Source organism: Schistocerca nitens, chromosome 4, assembly GCF_023898315.1.
Source record: "Schistocerca nitens isolate TAMUIC-IGC-003100 chromosome 4, iqSchNite1.1, whole genome shotgun sequence".
Classification (NCBI taxonomy): domain Eukaryota; kingdom Metazoa; phylum Arthropoda; class Insecta; order Orthoptera; family Acrididae; genus Schistocerca; species Schistocerca nitens.
Genome location: NC_064617.1, coordinates 351,481,677 through 351,502,181, shown reverse-complemented (window position 1 = coordinate 351,502,181; position 20,505 = coordinate 351,481,677). Strand labels below are relative to the sequence as shown.

Below are 20,505 nucleotides of genomic sequence, written 5' to 3'. Positions count from 1 at the left end.
TTTGTTTTGCATGTTGGTATTTCGGTTGTTATGGGCTTGTTTATCGATTGTCATTTTTTATTTGTAGTCCGCTGTTGCTATTTGAGTTTACGTACTGTCATTTCGTCATTTGGAGATAGTGAGTGGAGATATGGATGATAGAAATGGAGTGCCAGGTGCAGAAATCAGAACATTTCCGACATATTCTGTTTGAGTTCAGTAGAGGGGTGACAGCATCGGTGGCAGCCATAAACATTTGCGTCGGTTTGGGGTTTATGCCACGGGACAGAGAACGGCAGAAAAAAATGTTTTTCTCGGCTTAAAGAGGATCGTTTTGATATTAGTGACTCTCCACGTTCAGAAAGACCTTCAGAGTTTGATGAAGATCGTTTAATCGGATTAATCCACAATGATCCACGTCAGCGTGATCGAGAACTGGCAAATGTCATAAAGTGTGGTTATTCCACCATCGTGCGACATTTACATGCAGTTGGGAAAGTTATAAAATCGGGTGTATGGGTACCGCAAGCTCTGTGCCAAAATCACAAAAATCATTGGGTTGCCGTATGTGCATCCCTGTTTGCTCGGCATCAATTGGCTCGTGAACAACACCGACTATTCCTATCCAGTATGGTTAAAAGACCTGCACGCATCCACAAAAGATAATTTTATGCATCTAGTGGAACAGCGACCTTACCGTGTGCTACGAATTACTTCCTCGAGGTTTAACCGTCACTGCTAACTTTACTGACAACAACTGAGGCGTCTTGCAGACATAGTGCAAGAACAACGACCTGGTGGACATGTAGCTACTCCACGATAACACCGAGTCAGGTGGCGCAGTGGTTAGCACACAGGACTCGCATTCGGGAGGACGACGGTTCAATCCCGTCTCCGGCCATCCTGATTTAGGTTTTCCGTGATTTCCCAAATCGCTTCAGGTAAATGCCGGGATGGTTCCTTTGAAAGGGCACGGCCGATTTCCTTCCCCATCCTTCCCTCACCCGGGCTTGCGCTCCGTCTCTAATGACCTCGTTGTCGACGGGACGTTAAACACTAATCTCCTCCTCCTCCTCCTCCACGATAACGCCCGTCCGCATTCTGATAGACTGACAAGAAACACTGTATAGGAGTTGGATTCTACATCTACATTTATACTCCGCAAGCCACCCAACGGTGTGTGGCGGAGGGCACTTTAAGTGCCACTGTCATTACCTCCCTTTCCTGTTCCAGTCGCGTATGGTTCGCGGGAAGAACGACTGTCTGAAAGCCTCCGTGCGCGCTCTAATCTCTCTGATTTTACATTCGTGATCTCCTCGGGAGGTATAAGTAGGGGGAAGCAATATATTCGATACCTCATCCAGAAAAGCACCCTCTCGAAACCTGGCGAGAAAGCTACACCGCGATGCAGAGCGCCTCTCTTGCAGAGTCTGCCACTTGAGTTTATTAAACATCTCCGTAACGCTATCACGGTTACCAAATAACCCTGTGACGAATCGCGCCGCTCTTCTTTGGATCTTCTCTATCTCATCCGTCAACCCGATCTGGTACGGATCCCACACTGATGAGCAATACTCAAGTATAGGTCGAACGAGTGTTTTGTAAGCCACCTCCTTTGTTGATGGACTACATTTTCTAAGCACTCTCCCAATGAATCTCAACCTGGTACCCGCCTTACTAACAATTAATTTTATATGATCATTCCACTTCAAATCGTTCCGCACGCATACTAAATGGTTCAAATGGCTCTGAGCACTATGGGACTCAACTGCTGAGGTCATTAGTCCCCTAGAACTTAGAACTAGTTAAACCTAACTAACCTAAGGACATCACAAACAGCCATGCCCGAGGCAGGATTCGAACCTGCGACCGTAGCGGTCTTGCGGTTCCAGACTGCAGCGCCTTTAACCGCACGGCCACTTCGGCCGGCCGCACGCATACTCCCAGATATTTTACAGAAGTAACTGCTACCAGTGTTTGTTCCGCTATCATATAATCATACAATAAAGGATCCTTCTTTCTATGTATTCGCAATACATTACATTTGTCTATGTTAAGGGACAGTTGCCACTCCCTGCACCAAGTGCCTATCCGCTGCAGATCTTCCTGCATTTTGCTACAATTTTCTAATGCTGCAACTTCTCTGTATACTACAGCATCATCCGCGAAAAGCCGCATGGAACTTCCGACACTATCTACTAGGTCATTTATATATATTGTGAAAAGCAATGGTCCCATAACACTCCCCTGTGGCACGCCAGAGGTTACTTTAACGTCTGTAGACGTCTCTCCATTGATAACAACATGCTGTGTTCTGTTTGCTAAAAACTCTTCAATCCAGCCACACAGCTGGTATGATATTCCGTAGGCTCTTACTTTGTTTATCAGGCGACAGTGCGGAACGGTATCGAACGCCTTCCGGAAGTCAAGAAAAATAGCATCTACCTGGGAGCCTGTATCTAATATTTTCTGGGTCTCATGAACAAATAAAGCGAGTTGGGTCTCACACGATCGCTGTTTCCGGAATCCATGTTGATTCCTACATAGTAGATTCTGGGTTTCCAAAAACGACATGATACTCGAGCAAAAAACATGTTCTAAAATTCTACAACAGATCGACGTCAGAGATATAGGTCTATAGTTTTGCGCATCTGCTCGACGACCCTTCTTGAAGACTGGGACTACCTGTGCTCTTTTCCAATCATTTGGATCCCTCCGTTCCTCTAGAGACTTGTGGTACACGGCTGTTGGAAGGGGGGCAAGTTCTTTCCCGTACTCTGTGTAGAATCGAATTGGTATCCCGTCAGGTCCAGTGGACTTTCCTCTGTTGAGTGATTCCAGTTGCTTTTCTATTCCTTGGACACTTATTTCGATGTCAGCCATCGTCTTTCCGCATCCACCTTATTGGTCTGACCTTGCGCCCTCAGATTTTCGTCTGTTCCGTTCTCTATTGAACAACCTTCAAGGAACTTCCCTTCCGGATGAAAATGCGCTCCGAACGTTGCTCGACGACTTCTTCGTGTGAAAACCACGTAATTTCTACAGTCGTGGAATCGGAAAGTTAAACCCAGCTTTGGCAGACTGTTGTAAATAATGAAGCAGAATATATTATAGATGACTAAAGTCTCTGTTATATGTATACCTGTCGTGTTTATTAAACTTATAGAAGAACGCTACGAGATTATGCATCAACCTAATAACCCATCGAAGGAGGCGAATTTTCGCTCTTCTAACAATGAAACTACATATATGCATATATGTCGATTTATAGGCGCCTGGAAGTCACCTGTGAAATGACCTGCTCTTCAGTACTGCAGACGAGCTAATTTACGCTTGGAACGTGACATGAAAAGTGTTATGTGCAGGTATAAACGAAAAGTGGCGGCTTATAATGATTTTAACTTTGGTTGTTCAGCCTATTTGTCATGAAGAAAAAAAAAAAAGACCTGTTGTAAAGAGTTACATATTTGCGCTGGATAGGTGAAGGAATATTGATGCCGTAATGCAAATTTGCTACGTGTAAGGAGACCAAAGTTGCATGGAATGGAGTCCTCCCAGGTGCAGAGTGCTGGAGAAGTGGTCCAAGGCCGACAGTCAGCTGACTCCGCAGACAGCGGTTAGTAGGCGGCCAGCAGGTCCCCACTCCAGTCCAGGTCCGAGTAGCTGCTACCGCTGCTTGCCTCTCTGTCTTCCACCTTTCTCAAGTAACGGCTACGCCCTCTATACATGCTCTGTAGTCACACTGAAGTGCTTGGCGGTGGGTGATTCGCACCACTCTCTTTACTGTCCCAGTCGACAGTGAACTGTGATGCAAATGACTGTAAGTCTGTGTACGATCCTAATGTTCCTACTGTATCTCCAGTTCCTCTGTTAACTCCCTACAAAAGATAGCCTTTTTTTCTTTCTTTTTTTTTTTCAACGGGCAGTGTATCTAATAATGGTTGATCGTATCTACAAATTTAAGATTCCCCGAGTCAGACATAATTTGAATTCGGGAAGCACCTCCCCACTGAACACAACATTTCACTGACAGTGTTTTAAAATAGGTTAATGGCAGGATTTCACTATAATTTATTTCAGTATCTGTACTGCACTGAAACTACACCGAGGTGACAAAAGTTATGGGATACCTCTTAATATCGTGTCGGACCTTCTTTTCCCCGACGTAGTGCAGCAATTCTACGTGGCATGTACTCAACAAGTCGTCGAAAGTACCTTGCCGAAATACTGAGCCATCCCGCCTCTATAGCCGACCGTAATTGTCACAGTGTTGCCCTTGCAGGATTTCAGGCACGAACTGACCTCTCTATTACGTCCCGTAAGTGCTCGATGGGGTTCATGTCGGGCGATCTGGGTGGCCAAATCATTCGTTACAATTGCCCAGAACGTTCTTCAAACCAATCGCGAACAATTGTGGCTCAGTAACACGGCGCATCTTAATCCATAAAAATTTAAGTCCATGAATGGCTGCAAATGGTCTCCAAGTAGCCGAACATAATAATTTCAAACCTATGATCGGCTTAATAGAACCAGAGGACTCATTCCATCCATCCCATATAAACACATCCCACACCATTAGGGGTCCGAGCGAGGTGGTGCAGGGGTTAGCACATTGAACTCGCATTCGGGAGGACGACGGTTCAAACCTGCGGCCGGCCTTACTGATTTAGGTTTTCCGTGATTTCCCTAAATCGCTTCAGGCAAATGCTGGGATGGTTCCTTTGGAAGGGCGTGGCCGACTTCCTTCCCCATCCTTCCCTAATCCAATGGGAATGATGGCCTCGCTGTTTGATTCCCTTCCCTGAATCAACCAACCAACCAACCGTTATGGAGTCATCACCCGCTTGCACAGAGCCTTGTTGACAACTTGGTTCCATGGCTTCGTGGGGTCAGCGCCACACTCGAACCTTACCATCAGCTCTTAAAAACTGAAATCAGGACTTATCTGACCAGACTGCTGTTTTCCAGTCGTCTAAGATTCAACCGATACGGTCACGAGCACTGGAAAGGCGCTGCAGGCGATCCCGTTCTGTTAGCAAAGGCGCTGGTGTCTGTCATCTGCTGGAATAGCCCATTTACGCCAAATTTTGCCGCACTGTCCTAATGGATACGTTCGTCCTACATCCCACGTTGAATTCTGAGGTTATTTCACGCAGAGTTGCTTGTCTGTTGGTCCTGATAACTCTACGCGAACGTCGCTGCTCTCGGTCGTTAAGTGAAGACCGTCGGTAACTACGTTGTCTGTGGTGAGAGGTAATGCCTGAAATTTGTTGACACCGTGGACCTCGGAATATTGAAGTCGTAACGATTTCCGAAACGGAATGTCCCATGCGTCTAGCTCCAACTACCATTCCGCGTTGAAAATCGGGTTAATTCCCGTCGTGCGGCCACAATCAGGTCGGAAACCTTTTCACATGAATCACTCGAGTACAAATGACACCTTCGCCAGTTCACTGCCATTTCATACCTTGTGTACATGATACTACCGCCATTTGTATATGAGCATATGATGGATATCCCACGACTTTTGTTACCTCAGTGTACTTACGGAACAATGCAAATGTCTGTGGTATACTCTGTGTGTCTTGTCTGGAAGAAACTTGATCCTCTAACTACACTTGTTGTTGACTTCAGTAATGCCCGCTTAACTCTTCGCCCTCAATCTTGCATTCAGTACTCAAATGGTTCAAATGGCTCTGAGCACTATGGGACTTAACATCTGAGGTCATCAGTCCCCTAGAACTTAGAACTACTTAAACCTAACTAACCTAAGGACATCGCACACATCCATGCCCGAGACATGATTCGAACCTGCGACCGTAGCGGTCGCGCGGCATTCAGTACTACTCGGTTGTCTAGGGTCTGCTTTTTACCGGCAGAGTTAGTTGTACTTTAACACTAATACACAGTAGCATGAATGGGTTTACTAAGACGAGATGGCCGACGTGCACGACGTGGATGGGTCCACTGAAAGCAATGGAGAAGAGGCACAGCGACGCCATGTTAAACTCTACCCGCAGCGACGTCAACCACATCACTGTACCTTTGCAGACAATGGTTGATGAAGTATACTGTGTTTCGTGTTTCACTTGTCAGTGAATGCATACTACAGACTTTTTTACTGTTGTTACGGTATTATTAGACAAATAAAGGTAACTGCGGTAACAAAGCGAATTAATCATAATTACAGTACTACTCTGTAACGAGTCACTGGAAACCATAAGTCCCTTATACCAAGATACTCAGGAAAACCGCAGAACAACCTCTGAAATTTTGTCGATGGAGTTCTGGGTCACCCTGTGGAAACGGGCTACCTTTATAACTAAGGACTGTCTGAGGCATTTGCGCAAATCTGGCGAAGTTCCCGTAGAGGCACTACCGCAACGGTGTCGTTGTTTACATTCGCTTCGACGTTCCATTTTCAAGACGTCTCCTGCATGTATTGGGCTTGTGACAAAAATGTTTTCCATCAGCAGGATTTCAGCAGACTACAGGATCACTCCAACGCACCATAATCCATTAGCAATCTCGTCTGCGAAAGCTTGTGGTACTCCACATCAAGAATATGGCACATATTCTTCTGTCTATAGCGCCAGAATTAAAAATGAGCGACCGAAAGCGAAAACATGAAAGTCTACAGTATTTTCCCTTGGTTTACAGGGTGACATCTACACACAAACAAAATTTAAAACTGATGATACTTGAGAGCGAATTGTAGGTAATGTGGGGTAATATCCGCATTTTGTTCTATGAAAGGAGAAATTTTCATTATACAGGCGACGGATCAAATTTTTCTTCCGTTGATGGTATAAGAATTCAGTCACATTCTTGGTATCGTACTGTAAATAGTACCTTCCACTGCAGAACATCTATTTCGAAATGATTGTAATGGAAGCATTGGAACTCTTTATTTCGTATTTCTAGTCATTGTTTGACACGCCAGGTAGGCTTTTCATTCCGTACCGGCCTTTTTGTTCTGCAACGCTTTCTCTTCTAACGGGGCTACGTAACCGGTCAGCACGACTGAGCTCTGCAGCGATTGGTCAGAGCCAGATACTTAGCTCATTGTTTTGCTCACGATCTACAGCTTTTTTTTTTATTTTTACGGTTGAGCGCTTCAGTCTGTAAAATCGGAACACTTTTAAGATCGCTTTGTTGTCGGTCTTTCTATCTGTCTGTCTGTCCGATTGCTAAGAACCATTTTTCCCAACGTATCAAGTTCAAATTTATGTTGCATGTTAAAGTCTAAGGTCCCTTGAAGGTATAAACATTTTGTGCTTCTAAGTAGATGCAGTTAAAAGATTCGGTCATTTCTGTCACAATTTTGATACTGTCAAACTCAGTCATCAAACAGGTTTGTGCGCGGGGTTTTACAAAACGAATATCACTCATCAAACGCTATGTGGTGCTCCTGTTGACCTAGAAACATAAAATTTGATAGGAACCAAGGTTTCACAGTAAAAGTAAAAGAAAAAATCTGAAAATTGTTAATTTGCAATTACAAACACGAAAAAAAAAGTTTGGTCATTTTTTATCCGTCTGTCTGTTTGTCCGTCTGTTAAGACTCTTTTTCCCTGGAACAATTTGGAGTAACAAGTTCACATTTATGTCACATACTACGGTCTATGGTCTCTTGGCGGCGTAAAAATTATAAGCGTGTAAGTAACTGCAATCGTGAGATGCGGCCATTTACGTCACATATTTTGATACTCGAAAATTCACTCATCAAAACCTGTAGGGCGCTTCCCGTTGACTTAGAGTCATGAAATTTGGCAAAAAGGGCCTTTTTACAGTAAAACCAAAGGAAAAAATCCGAAAATTGCTAATCAGTTATTATATCACGCGAAAACAAATTTTCCTCATTTTTTATCTGTCTGCCTGGCTGTCCCCTTTTTCCCTGGAACATATCCGCGGTTCAAGTTTCAGTTGATGCCATATGGTCTCTTTGCGGTGTAAAAACTTTAAGCTTGTAAGTCTATGTAATCAAAAGATTCGGTCATTTATGTCACATATTTTGATACAAACTCACTCATCAAAACCTGTAGGGCACTTCCCGTTGACCTAGAATGATGAAGTTCGGCAAGAAACAAGGTTTCATAGCACAAGTAAAGCAAAAAAACTGAAAATCGTTATGATGTAATTATATCACATAAAAAATATCTTTTGCCATTTGAATATTCATAGCATCCATCATCCGTCAGAAGCATGATAGACGAACAGTAATGCATGCAAATATAAAATACCCTCAGCGTGCAAGGCGTACTCGCACTTGGCCTTTTTTTTTTTTTTTTATAGCGGCTGCTACAGGCCGCAAAAACAAATTGTGTCGCTTAGTTTCGAATCCCTGCTGTATATAATGCAATGAACATTCTTTTCGTGGTATGCACTGATAATCAACGCTGTTTTATTTCGGAGATAACTAGAAAGTTGCCGGCCGCGGTGGTCTAGCGGTTCTAGGCGCTCAGTCAGGAACCGCGCGACTGCTACGGTCGCAGGTTCGAATCCTGCCTCGGGCATGGATGTGTGTGATGTCCTTAGGTTACTTAGGTTAAAGTAGTTCTAAGTTCTAGGGGACTTATGACCACAGATGTTGAGTCCCATAGTGTTCAGAGCCATTTGAACCATTTGAACCATAACTAGAAAGTTGATTTACACACATGGTAAGTTAATGATTTGCAGGTTATTTGGCCGTGATGAAAGTACTAACAGGTGTGTCTTAGGACTGAGGGTAGATGACGAGCTTTCTTTAAAGTATCACGTTGAAGATGCAGAAGCTGAATGCTGCAATCTTCCGCTATAAGAATAACCTCCGCTGTCTCCGAGACCGTAACTCGAAGTCTTGTTTACTTTGCTTAATTCCATTCTTTTTATCTCGTGTGGTGGTGCAACCCCGGTGTGCTCAGCAGGAATATTCTTGTCCCAGGAAAGGGCGATCAGGCAGATCTGCTGCGTCAGTTCGCGGGCTTCGTAAAGGGCGCTGTTCAGGTACCTCGGAATTCTAACTCTGGCTTTACTGTACGTAATTTTCGCTGATAATATTGCCTCATTCAGAGAGATAGCGACATTCATCCAGCAAACACTAGACACAAAAACGATCTGCACTTGCAGCAAGTGCAAAAAGACACGTTAAGGAAGACCTTGGGGGTTTGATGAAGATCGTTTAAATGCATTAACCCACAATGATCCATGTCATTGTAGTCGAGAACTGGCGAACTGTGATAATTCCATCACCGTGCGACATTTGCATGCAGTGGGGTAGGTTCCGGTTGACCGTATGTGCGTCTCCGCTTCATCAATTGGCTCGTGAACAACATCATTCGTTCTAATCTTGCATCGTTACTGCTGAAAAGAAAGGAATGGTTGAGCCAAAACAAAGCAGCAACTCCCCGTATAAAGATCTGCGTGCTTCCGCAAAAGGTAATGTTATGCATCTGGTGCAACAGCGACAGATGGTGTACTACGAATTGCTTCCTCGAGGTGTAACCATCACTGCTGACATTTATTGTCAACAACTGAGACATCTTGCAGATGCAATCCAGGAACAACAACCAGAAAGACTGTGTGAGCTGATGCTACTGCACGATAACGCCCGAACGCATTCTAAAAAATGGCTCTGAGCACTATGGGACTCAACTGCTGAGGTCATTAGTCCCCTAGAACTTAGAACTAGTTAAACCTAACTAACCTAAGGAAGCCGGCCGAAGTGGCCGTGCGGTTAAAGGCGCTGCAGTCTGGAACCGCAAGACCGCTACGGTCGCAGGTTCGAATCCTGCCTCGGGCATGGATGTTTGTGATGTCCTTAGGTTAGTTAGGTTTAACTAGTTCTAAGTTCTAGGGGACTAATGACCACAGCAGTTGAGTCCCATAGTGCTCAGAGCCATTTGAACCATAACCTAAGGACATCACAAACATCCATGCCCGAGGCAGGATTCGAACCTGCGACCGTAGCGGTCTTGCGGTTCCAGACTGCAGCGCCTTTAACCGCACGGCCACTTCGGCCGGCCGAACGCTTTCTGTTAGACGGACAAAAAACGCTAAACAGGAGTTGGGTTGGGAAGTCGTTCCGCATCCTCCTTGTTCACCTGATCTTACGCCCTCAGATTTTCAGCTGTTCCGCTCTCTGTGGAACAACCTGAAGGAAACGTCGTTTCCGGATGAAAATGCGCTTCGAACATGGCTCGACATATGCTATTTCGCCTTAAAACCACACGGCCGGCCGGAGTGGCCGGGCTGTTCTAGGCGCCACAGTCTGGAGCCGAGCGACCGCTACGGTCGCAGGTTCGAATCCTGCGTCGGGCATGGATGTGTGTGATGTCCTTAGGTTAGTTAGGTTTAATTAGTTCTAAGTTCTAGGCGACTGATGACTTCAGAAGTTAAGTCGCATAGTGCTCAGAGCCATTTGAACCATTTTTTTAACTTAAAACCACACGATTTGTACAATCGTGGAATCGAAAATTTACCCCAGCCTTGGCAAACTGCTGTAAATAGTGAAGGAGAATTTATTATTAATGATCGCGTTTTATTCCCGGGGAAGATCCGGAGCACTAATGTTGGCAACATGATGAGTAGAGCTGGAGCCATCCTACAGGGAATAGAACGAGGAAAAATTCCTACCACTACCCGAGATCTGAACTCAAGGCTTTCAAGATCGGAGTTTACAGCTCTGTCCGATAGACCGCCATGGCAACCAAGAAGATGTTGTAGTCAGAGGAACTGGATAAGTTAGATTTTTTAGGAGACTTCAAGGAAAAAGTGTAGACAACTTTCTAAGGTCGCATCTACAAAGTCTTTTGTGTGATCTGCTCTTGAGTTCTACCAGTGTTTGAAACCTTTGCCATCGAATTAAAGAAAAATATCTAAAAAATTTAGACCTGTGCAGCTAGATTGTTACACTGAGTTCGCATATCGTCTCTCTCAATAGACTTGTTGTTTACGATATATACTTGATTTGAACAGTGATCAATTCAGCGACCACAAGTCTGGTATTGTGGCCTGAACTTTACCGCCGTTTAAGAAAAATGTGGGTTGTTGTGCAGTACGTATTTTTAAGGTTGTCAGCTACCTCCACAGATTTCAGGTCAAACTTCCACAGCTCTTTCTAGGCCATCTCCCGTTCGTTAAAGAAATTCTAAACTTCTTGTTATTGTAACTTAAAACAGTAAAAATCTTTCGGGAAATACTGATCAATTTATAGGGACACACATTCATGACCACCCGCTCATACTGATTTGCGTTTTACAAAACAATTGCAGGCGAATGCTAATCTGGTGTCTAACAATCTCTGTACATAAAAAAAAAGACCTGACGTAACAGGTCGAATACGTACTGCATCGGCAGAGTCGCATCTTGTATTTAGCGTAACTGCCGACTGTTTTTGCAAAACGTTTCCCTGGCTACGCTACTAGTCTCGTGTCATTTCCGATTGCGTAAGAACGACGACGAAGCTACCGCAAATGCAGACCAATTTATTTTTTTTTTTAATTTTACGGGTAGATATTTCTTCGTTCGTGATGAATCCATAGATAAAGTTCTTCTTCGAGTAGAAGGCTTCATTCGCAGCTCTTTAATTGAATTTCCGAAAAGAATTATTAATGTGTAAGAAATCCTTCCGTTGATCAGTACAGAATTAATTTGTTCTCTCTTTCCTAGCGTTTATCCCGTCGGATGGGATTCTTTGCTTTCATAATTTGGCAATTTTTTTAAATTTTTCTCAACCATGCCGGATGCTGTTCCTGCCGCCACAGTCGATAGCTGAAGTAACGGATGGACGTCGTGTGTGCCATTTGTCTGTGAACCGTGCATAGTATTTTCTGCGTGTCATCGTATTTTAACTGTTTGTGAACCACATTTTAGGAGGCGGAGACTGGAAACCAGGTCAGTATTTGCCAAAGCGAGAGTAGAAAATCGCCTAAAAGCCACACTAGTAAATCGCGCGGACTCGATGCGGGTCTGTCTCACACCCTCTTTTCTCTCAAGCTTTTTTAATATGACTTACTTCCTAAACTTTATGTTCAAAGTGGAATGCTAGCACCCTTGTCTAATGTCTCAGGTGTGCTGTCAAAAAGGGTTCAAAGACTATTAACGAGTAAATGAAATTGTCTGTAACACGCCACAGGTTTCGGAAATGCGTTTTAGAAATATTCGTTGTAGAACACCTGTGCGTTTGAAGGATCTGAAATTTAAAACTTCCTGGCAGATTAAAACTGTGTGCCCGACCGAGACTCGAACTCGGGACCTTTACCTTTCGCGGGCAGGTGCTCTACCATCTGAGCTACCGAAGCACGACTCACGCCCGGTACTCACAGCTTTACTTCTGCCAGTATCTCGTCTCCTACCTTCCAAACTTTACAGAAGCTCTCCTGCGAACCTTCTGTAAAGTTTGGAAGGTAGGAGACGAGATACTGGCAGAAGTAAAGCTGTGAGTACCGGGCGTGAGTCGTGCTTCGGTAGCTCAGATGGTAGAGCACCTGCCCGCGAAAGGCAAAGGTCCCGAGTTCGAGTCTCGGTCGGGCACACAGTTTTAATCTGCCAGGAAGTTTCATATCAGCGCACACTCCGCTGCAGAGTGAAAATCTCATTCTGGATCTGAAATTTGTTTTCCATATCTCCTATGGATTCCGCAAGAAAGGTGCGTTAATGCCGCCACATAGTCACGGGAATCTCTGTTTGACCATGATATAATCCAGTTTGAATCCTCTTGTATTTCCAGCCCTCAACAAGTATACCTTCTCCTCTTGTGATTTTTTTAAACTGTGTATTCGGTATTACAATTTGAAATTTAGTGTAGAACTCAAGTAGGCTTTCTTCTACCGCATTCCTGCTATCCAGCCCATATTCTGCCGTAACACTGTCTTCTAATATTTCCCCTATTAGAGCGTTCTAATTAAGCAATATTATAGATTTTCATCACCCATTACATTCTGTATTACAGCTTCGGTGCCCTCATGTACTTCCTCTACCTCTTCATCTTCTGTTTGAGGTATTGGCATGAATATCTGAACTTGTTGCTGGCACTGGTTCCGTTTGGGGAAGTAATCCGGAATGTTTCGCTAATGCAGAGATTATTGTGATGCATTTTCCACTACAGGCCACATACCGTGTCTTCTGCATGCTCTTGCTGTTGATTGTTGCTGATTATTCCGCCTTTACGGGCCAGTTTCCTATCCCACGGGCAATCCCTGAATCACTGCACGCTCATGCGTCATCATTGACTAAGCCATTGGCAAAACGGGAGAGACTCTTTCTACCAGAAGACTTTAGCAGACATTGTTAATGATTTTTAGAAAGGTTCTACATGACGCGATAACGACAGAACCCGTTAACCTGCTACGGAAACTCTTCATCAGCAGTCGTGTACCACTACTATGACGTCATACAGCAACGCGTACTATCTATCAAAATATCAGGAATATTCGCAAGGGTCCACAGCTCGTGGTCGTGCGGTAGCGTTCTCGCTTCCCGCGCCCGGGTTCCCGGGTTCGATTCCCGGCGGGGTCAGGGATTTTCTCTGCCTCGTGATGACTGGGTGTTGTGTGATGTCCTTAGGTTAGTTAGGTTTAAGTAGTTCTAAGTTCTAGGTGACTGATGACCATAGATGTTAAGTCCCATAGTGCTCAGAGCCACTTGAATTTATTCGCAAGGAAATATGAGAATTTTGGGCTGGGACGTTCCTGCTGTTATCACTTTCAAACATATTAAAATTTTAAAATACCAACTCATAGAGGGAAAATGTGCTTTTGAGAGGGTGAGGTTAAATGTAACTACGAAATATTCAGTGTTTATAAAAAAAATTGTTATTGTTGTCATGACACATTCTTTGGCTCGCTCACAACAAAGCTGTGGACTGCGGACCTGTCCGAAACCACGAACTAACCTAAAGATCAGGATACATTTTACCACAATCTTGATCTGCGGTGGAGAGTGCGATGTTTTGGAAACTTTGACAGATAAAACTAATACGCGAAACCGGAACCTTGCATTACGCCGGTAGTGCTCTACCGGCTGAGCTATCCAGATACGACTCACAATTCGCCCAAGAGGAGAGGGGTACTGGCGGATGTAAAACCCGGAGGGCTCGTCGTCAGCATTCCCTGGATAGCTCAGCCGGAAAGAGTACTGTCTTCGGTTCGTCTCCCGTCCGGGACACAGTTATAATACGGCAGCAAATTCCAACCTACTTCTTCATTGCGGCACTGTTCACAGCAGGGAGCCAGTACCCACACTTCAGTAAATCAGTGCCGCTGATGGTATTTGAGAAATTATTTGTTTATATTGTGGAAACAACAGTTGTTGGGACACACTCGATTTTACTTTCGTTTCTGCTGAATATTTGAAACGCCGGTTCTGTCAGCGTTCTTTTAATTTGTATTTGTCCCTCATATCAACTGATACAGTTGTAAGATAAGTGGGACAAGATATGAAGCGCAACAGATGAGCTGATAGCGTTGTGTACACGTTGGCATCGCTTCCAAAACAAACCCGCGGCGGCGACGGTGAGGGCAGCTGGCGCGCGTTATCTCGTGTAGCCGACGGGCGAGAGTCGACTCATCGAAGACAGGGCCATCGATATTGGAACAAGTCACCTGTTGAGACTGCACGTGCGCACGGCCTGCGGAATGAAGCGATGGCACCGCCAACGAAGCGTCCCGGCAAGCGACCCTACGCCAAACTCGCGCCCGCCACGAAGCTTTACAGGTGGACCCTTCTGCGGCCGCAGCGATGGTTGCCTCACGGTACGTCGATGTCGCCGCAGCTACCGTGCGTACAGCTGTTGTGTCGTCTGTGACGTCGAAAGCTCGTTGTGATGTGTTCGCGTGCTGTAAAACATTAAGTTGGTCTGTTCACGAAACAAGAAACTTCGAGAGGAATTTTATAGCAAGGTCGATTTCTCTCCTCCTACATTTTTGAATGTACAACTGGCAGCGAAATCGCGTTGTTCTCGCAGTGTTATGGCATTTTTCGTTCGCTAGCAATGAGCTGTGTGTCAGCATTATGTGTGTGCTGGATTGTACTAACTGTAGTTAACAGGCAAGTTAGACGTTCGTTAGTGTTTTCCAGAGGGATAAAACAAAGTCCTCGGAAGCTTCTGTTTCTGCTTCGAGTAAACATAATTAAGGCCATTACACGTGCACCAACCGACCGACGGACAACTTGGACGTGTGTAGGCGTTTTGTCCGATGAGGAGCGTGTAGGCCCACCCAACAGCAACCAATCCACCCTCCCCCTCCCCTCTACACCCTCCCTCTCCCCTCTACACCCTCCCTCTCCCCTCTACACCCTCCCTCTCCCCTCTACACCCTCCCTCTCCCCTCTACACCGTCCCCCTTCCCTTTCACCCTTCCTCCCCTACCACTCCCCCTTTCCCCCTCCCCTGCCCTCTACACCCTCCAGCTCCCCTCTACCTCCTCCCCCTCCCTTCTGCCTCCTTCCCTCTAACCCCACCCACCACCCAACAATTTGTGCCGTGTGTAGCGCTATTGTGTCAACCACCCAACAATAGTTCCTCTTTACTCACTAAATCTGGAGAAATTTAAATACTGCAGATCTTTGCGGGACACGTCGTGCGACGAGTGTAGCAATATAGTTCAAGTGAAGCACTTTCTTTCATTTTTTTAACGAATCCAGAATGGTTTCGTGTGGGATGGAAAGAGAATAAAAGCTCGTCGATCTTCAGTATTTGTGTTTTTTTATTTCCGGTGCTTATCGCAAATGAATTCTAAAAACCGAATTATCAACATTCAGTGGACGTTAATTCGTAAATTTTACTAGCTTTGTTGTTATATGTGTTAAAAAAGTCCAGCTTAGATCAAAGCCCTCTGCTACGCCGAGCAAAGTGTTTGATAATTTTTACAGTTCTAGCAGTTGCTACCTGCTTAATTTCTTATGTAAAAAAATGTTCAGATGTGTGTGAAATCTTACGGGACTTAACTGCTAAGGTCATCAGTCCCTAAGCTTAAACACTACTTAACCTAAATTATCCTAAGGACAAACACACACACACACACACACACACACACACACACACACACACACACACACACACACACACACACACACACACACACATGCCCAAGGGAGGACTCGAACCTCCGCCGGGACCAGCCTCACAGAGTTTCTTATGTATCTGTTGTTATATTTATTAGATCTTGTGTCACTCTGCCATATGTAGTCTTTCTTCTTCGAATTTGAAGTGATTTTCTTAAACTTGCAAGTAACCTTCCATGACGTTTATGTGAACTTCTTTAATCTGCTTTATCGTGATGGTTCCGCATTCAGCTATAAATCGCCTTGCAAGTTCAGGAATCATTTTAGTTAATAACTGTGGGTATATAGCAACAATGAGTTTGAGTTCCTCTGTAACTTCTGCCAGTGGCTAGAAATTGAAATGTAGCTGATAGCCTCTCCTCGCAGTTGGCAGCCTCTTTCAAGAATGTATTATTTTTCTTTAAGAATGGCCTGATGTGCAGCAGCTCCGAAATGGAAGATTCATCAATTATTAGATAATTACGAAAATTATCGGCTCCCAGATGCTTAGTTAACAGGACATGGGTGAATTTCTTTCCTTGCATTACCGACTTATTTGCGCACAGCTTTCTTTCGGCCTTTTATGGCCTTGTTAGCTTTGAAACAGCCAAGGCAAACCCCTATTTTTCTGTGTAAAACAACGCCTGCTCTAGTAGAACTTGAAACACAATGAACTTAAATAACAAATAACAGTGCTGTAGTCGCTGAGTGCAGCCGGTCAGAACGTGTGTAGGCTGCCACGAAATTGGTGTCTTGCCCGGACGGTCGGCCGGCCAATTAATCGGGGCCTTTAGACTTACTACATGTGTGTATGTGGGGGGAGGAGGCTGGGGGTGCTGCTGTGACATCACTGGTCAAAGATGACTACTCCTCGTACAGAATATTCCTCTTGATCAGGTGTATGATAGGCGGGTTGTTTCGCATTCGTAAATCTGACATTTTAATCACTCCATTCTGTGCATGGTCTCTCTTCTAGAGTATTATTGCAGCCTGTTAGCACACAACTGAAAGTTTGTGCTTCTGCTACAACTCCCACTTCTATCCAACCAGTCTAACGCGTTTTTCACGTGATTAAGGCTGAGAAATCGTTTCTTTTCTCTAGTTTAATGTGTTAGATGGGTTTTGTTTTCTTTCTTCTTTATCTTTAGGATGGACAAAAAGTTTCGTCGCAAGTGATATTAATGGACCAAAATGGCCAATGAAAAAGTTTTTTTTAAAAGAAAAGAAAAACACTTCTGTGAAGTTCAAAATGTTTTCTTTATTTTAATTAACCATAGTCTACGGCATTTTGTGTTGCCACTTTCTGGTGGTGTCATCATTGTAACATTTTTTCTCAATATGCCTTTGAAATATTACGCGACCGTGAGCAGATTAGATCCCATGGTGGTTTGGTACTCACCATTCGCTGGCCTTTAGCTGAATGGAAGACTGTCTATAACCCAGGTAGATCGAAATAAGTTTGTATTTTAATGGCACAGAATTTGACGAATATTTGCTGTTATTCAGAAGGATTAATTTATTTGCAGAAACAGTATCATTGCGAGAATGCAAACGGTAATTTCGTGAACCACAGAAAGGTACAAGGATGTCAGGGAATGTTTGTTTTAAAACACGTTATTGAAAAATGTCACTGACTTGTTGAAGAAACTATGTTAACAGCTGATTCACTGCTTTGGAAAAATCATGAAAACGGTAATTAAAGTTAGAAACTCAAAAATATGAATCCAGTTTCTCCAGAGAGAGATATCAATAGCCATAATAATTCACAGGGTGTTTCAAAATGAATATACGGGTTGTAAGGCTCTGTAGCAACATTCGCCTTACAAATATAAATAATAAACCAAATGAAAAACAGTTTTACTTACAATTATTCAGTGTGAACACTAACCACACATCGAGTCGATAGGCGAGTTGTTCCGAAACCTTGATCAAGTGTCAGGAGTAACTGTTGCAATAACACAGTTTCTCAAATCGGATATATCAGCTGGTATCGGAGGCACATACACATGATCGCGTCAGATCGTGTGTGAACGTGGAGGTGACGCATAAAATGCTGTGTCAACCGACCCCTTGCGCCCAGTCCACCGGTCGGGTACAACGTCGTTTAACCAGTCACGTACTGAGTTATGCCAATGAGGCGGCGCACCATCTTGCTCCCAAATAAAGATGTGTTGTTCAGCTTCTTCCCATTGAGGCACGGGCCTTAGCTGTAGCACGTCAAGATAAACATCAGTTACAGTTGACTCACCGCAAAAGAAAGGCCCATAAACTTTTCGCTAAGCGTGAAAGACTCGCACTCGCTCAACACGTTTTTCAGTCACTCTTTGTCATTCCACACTCTTCCGATTGTGCACAGGTATACAAACGAAACTGTTTGAGTTGCTCTTTCATTTGGTGTATTATTTACAATTGTAAGTTGAACGTAATAAATGCTACAACGCATTAAAACCGGCATGTTCATTTTGAAACACCCTCTATAGTAGTTATCTCGCTTAGTTGAAACTTCTTGTGATTTTTTTTGTTACTTATTGCAGCATACAATAACATAAAAGATCTATGCTGCAGCCTTTGTCTACAATCTCAGTGAAATAGTACTGACATCATGCTTCGTTGGACGAATCTTGCACTGCGTGGGACCCATGCCAAACGGGAATAACAGGAGATATTGATCGTGTACAAAGAAGGGAAGCAGGAAAACTCTCAGATTTGTTTGCCCCGTGGGAGAGGGTCGCAGGGATGCTGAAAAAAGCTAAACTGGCAAAAGCTTGAAGCCATCAGATGAGATTATTCTGACTGGGGAGAAATCACGTATGCGGTTCCTCATCGCTCAATCATTAGTCTACCAATGGTCCTCGATCTTCCGTCTAAAATTCAACAAGCAGAATTACGTCTTTTTTGAGATGACACTAGTATTGTAATCAGTCCAAGCATACATACATAAACAAAAGAAATGGTAAACAATGTTCTTAAAAGTGTCATTGACTGGTTTTCTGCAAATGGTCTCTCTATTATAAAAAGACACACCTTTTCAGTTCTGCACATCTAGATGTAGAACACCAATGATAAGTGTCACGCATCGCTAGGAAATAATAAATGGGGTGGAAACTTCAAATTTCTTAGGTGTTTTTGTTGATGAGACTAAGGTGGAGGAAGCACATTTTGGAACTCCTAAAAAAAAAAAAACGCACACAACTTAGTTCACCCACCATTTCAGTTAAAATCATTGCAAATCTGGGGAAGAGACAAATCAGAAAGTTTACATAATTCGCATATTTTCATTCAGTAATGTCGTATGGAAAAAGTTCTGGGTTGCTTAGAAACGTGCTGTAAGAGCAATGTGGTGTACACCCACGATCATCTCGTAGACATCTGTTTTCAGTACTGTTTCACAATGCATATTTCCCCCCATGAAGTTTAATGTAAATAATTCAATGCAGTTCGAAATGAATGACGTCTTCTTCCAGTAAATTCGTCCTCAGACAGTTACCAGCTGGACATTCTTCATTTTTCTGTCGCGAGCATCCTCCTTCATTTGCTTGTAATTTCTTCTTCTTCTCTTCACATCTATTAACATTTCAAACCTTCATCCTCTCCTTCTTTTTCCTTCTACTTTTCCCTCGTTAGTGTTGCCTTCAGTGCCTCGATTTTTCCTCTCCTACGTACTTACATTACCAGAACACGTTCCTGGCTCATGTAACTAACTATAGATGGACTACTACTGGGGGAGAGGGACTGATCTCGCTGTTTAGTTCTTTAACGCCCCTCCCCCTTTCGCCAGCCAGCCAGCTATCCTATGCCTCCATTATGACTAACATTTTCTGGAAGTTTCTCTTGGTCGCAAGACCAACTGGCAAAACAATAAATCCATTCCAAAATATTGCCAATTAGGACACCCTGTCCCCACTACCAGCTCGCTTCGTATTTGGCTGAAAAGAAGTGGGACCTGCAAGGGGTCGCATCTCGGACAGCCCGCTCTACACATCGCCGTAGAAAATGGAAAGTATACACATGTCAGAAAGAGCCAAATTACAACTGTTCGAAGACTAGTTCCATCCACATGCTAAAATGTCGTCTCTGGAAGTCTGCTTGAAATGGACTAAGTTAATAGTTCCGTGATGAAATTCCAAAATATGAACCCTCCAATTACCAGAAAATAAATATAACGTTATTCACTAGTCGGGCCTCTCAGGCCTGTGTTTAAACTGTCACGGTTTTGACTACGTATGACGTGAACCACCTTCGAGTCTCAAACGCTTTTAAAATAATTTATTTAAAGTTTACTTTTAAAAAACACAATTTTTATACTTGGTTTCTTGTTGCTTTTTAAGGATTCTCATCCTGCACTAAGAGTTTTTATAATTCTTGTTACAAATTTGCGTTCATAGACAATAGCAGAACATTCCGAGCATACACGTTTGGTGCACTTATAATATGGAATTTGGCTTTTTTTGTCTTCCTTCTCTACACGATACGCACATCTCCTAATTTTCTTAACTGGAGGTT

At 43.8% G+C, this 20,505-nt stretch overlaps 1 protein-coding gene across 6 annotated transcripts in view; it reads left to right on the top strand.

Annotated features, from left to right (window-relative positions):
- The window catches only part of LOC126251940 (chitooligosaccharidolytic beta-N-acetylglucosaminidase), a 226,111-nt gene that overhangs the window by 128,980 nt on the left and 76,626 nt on the right, over nt 1–20,505 (top strand). The window contains exon 1 of one of the 6 annotated variants that reach the window (XM_049952695.1): nt 14,540–14,711. The exons of the other annotated variants lie outside the window; for them this stretch is intronic. Coding sequence (XP_049808652.1) covers nt 14,603–14,711 — 109 coding nt within the window. The 5' untranslated portion in view covers nt 14,540–14,602. Of the gene's footprint in view, nt 1–14,539; nt 14,712–20,505 lie in introns of those variants that run through there. 6 annotated transcript variants of the gene reach the window in all.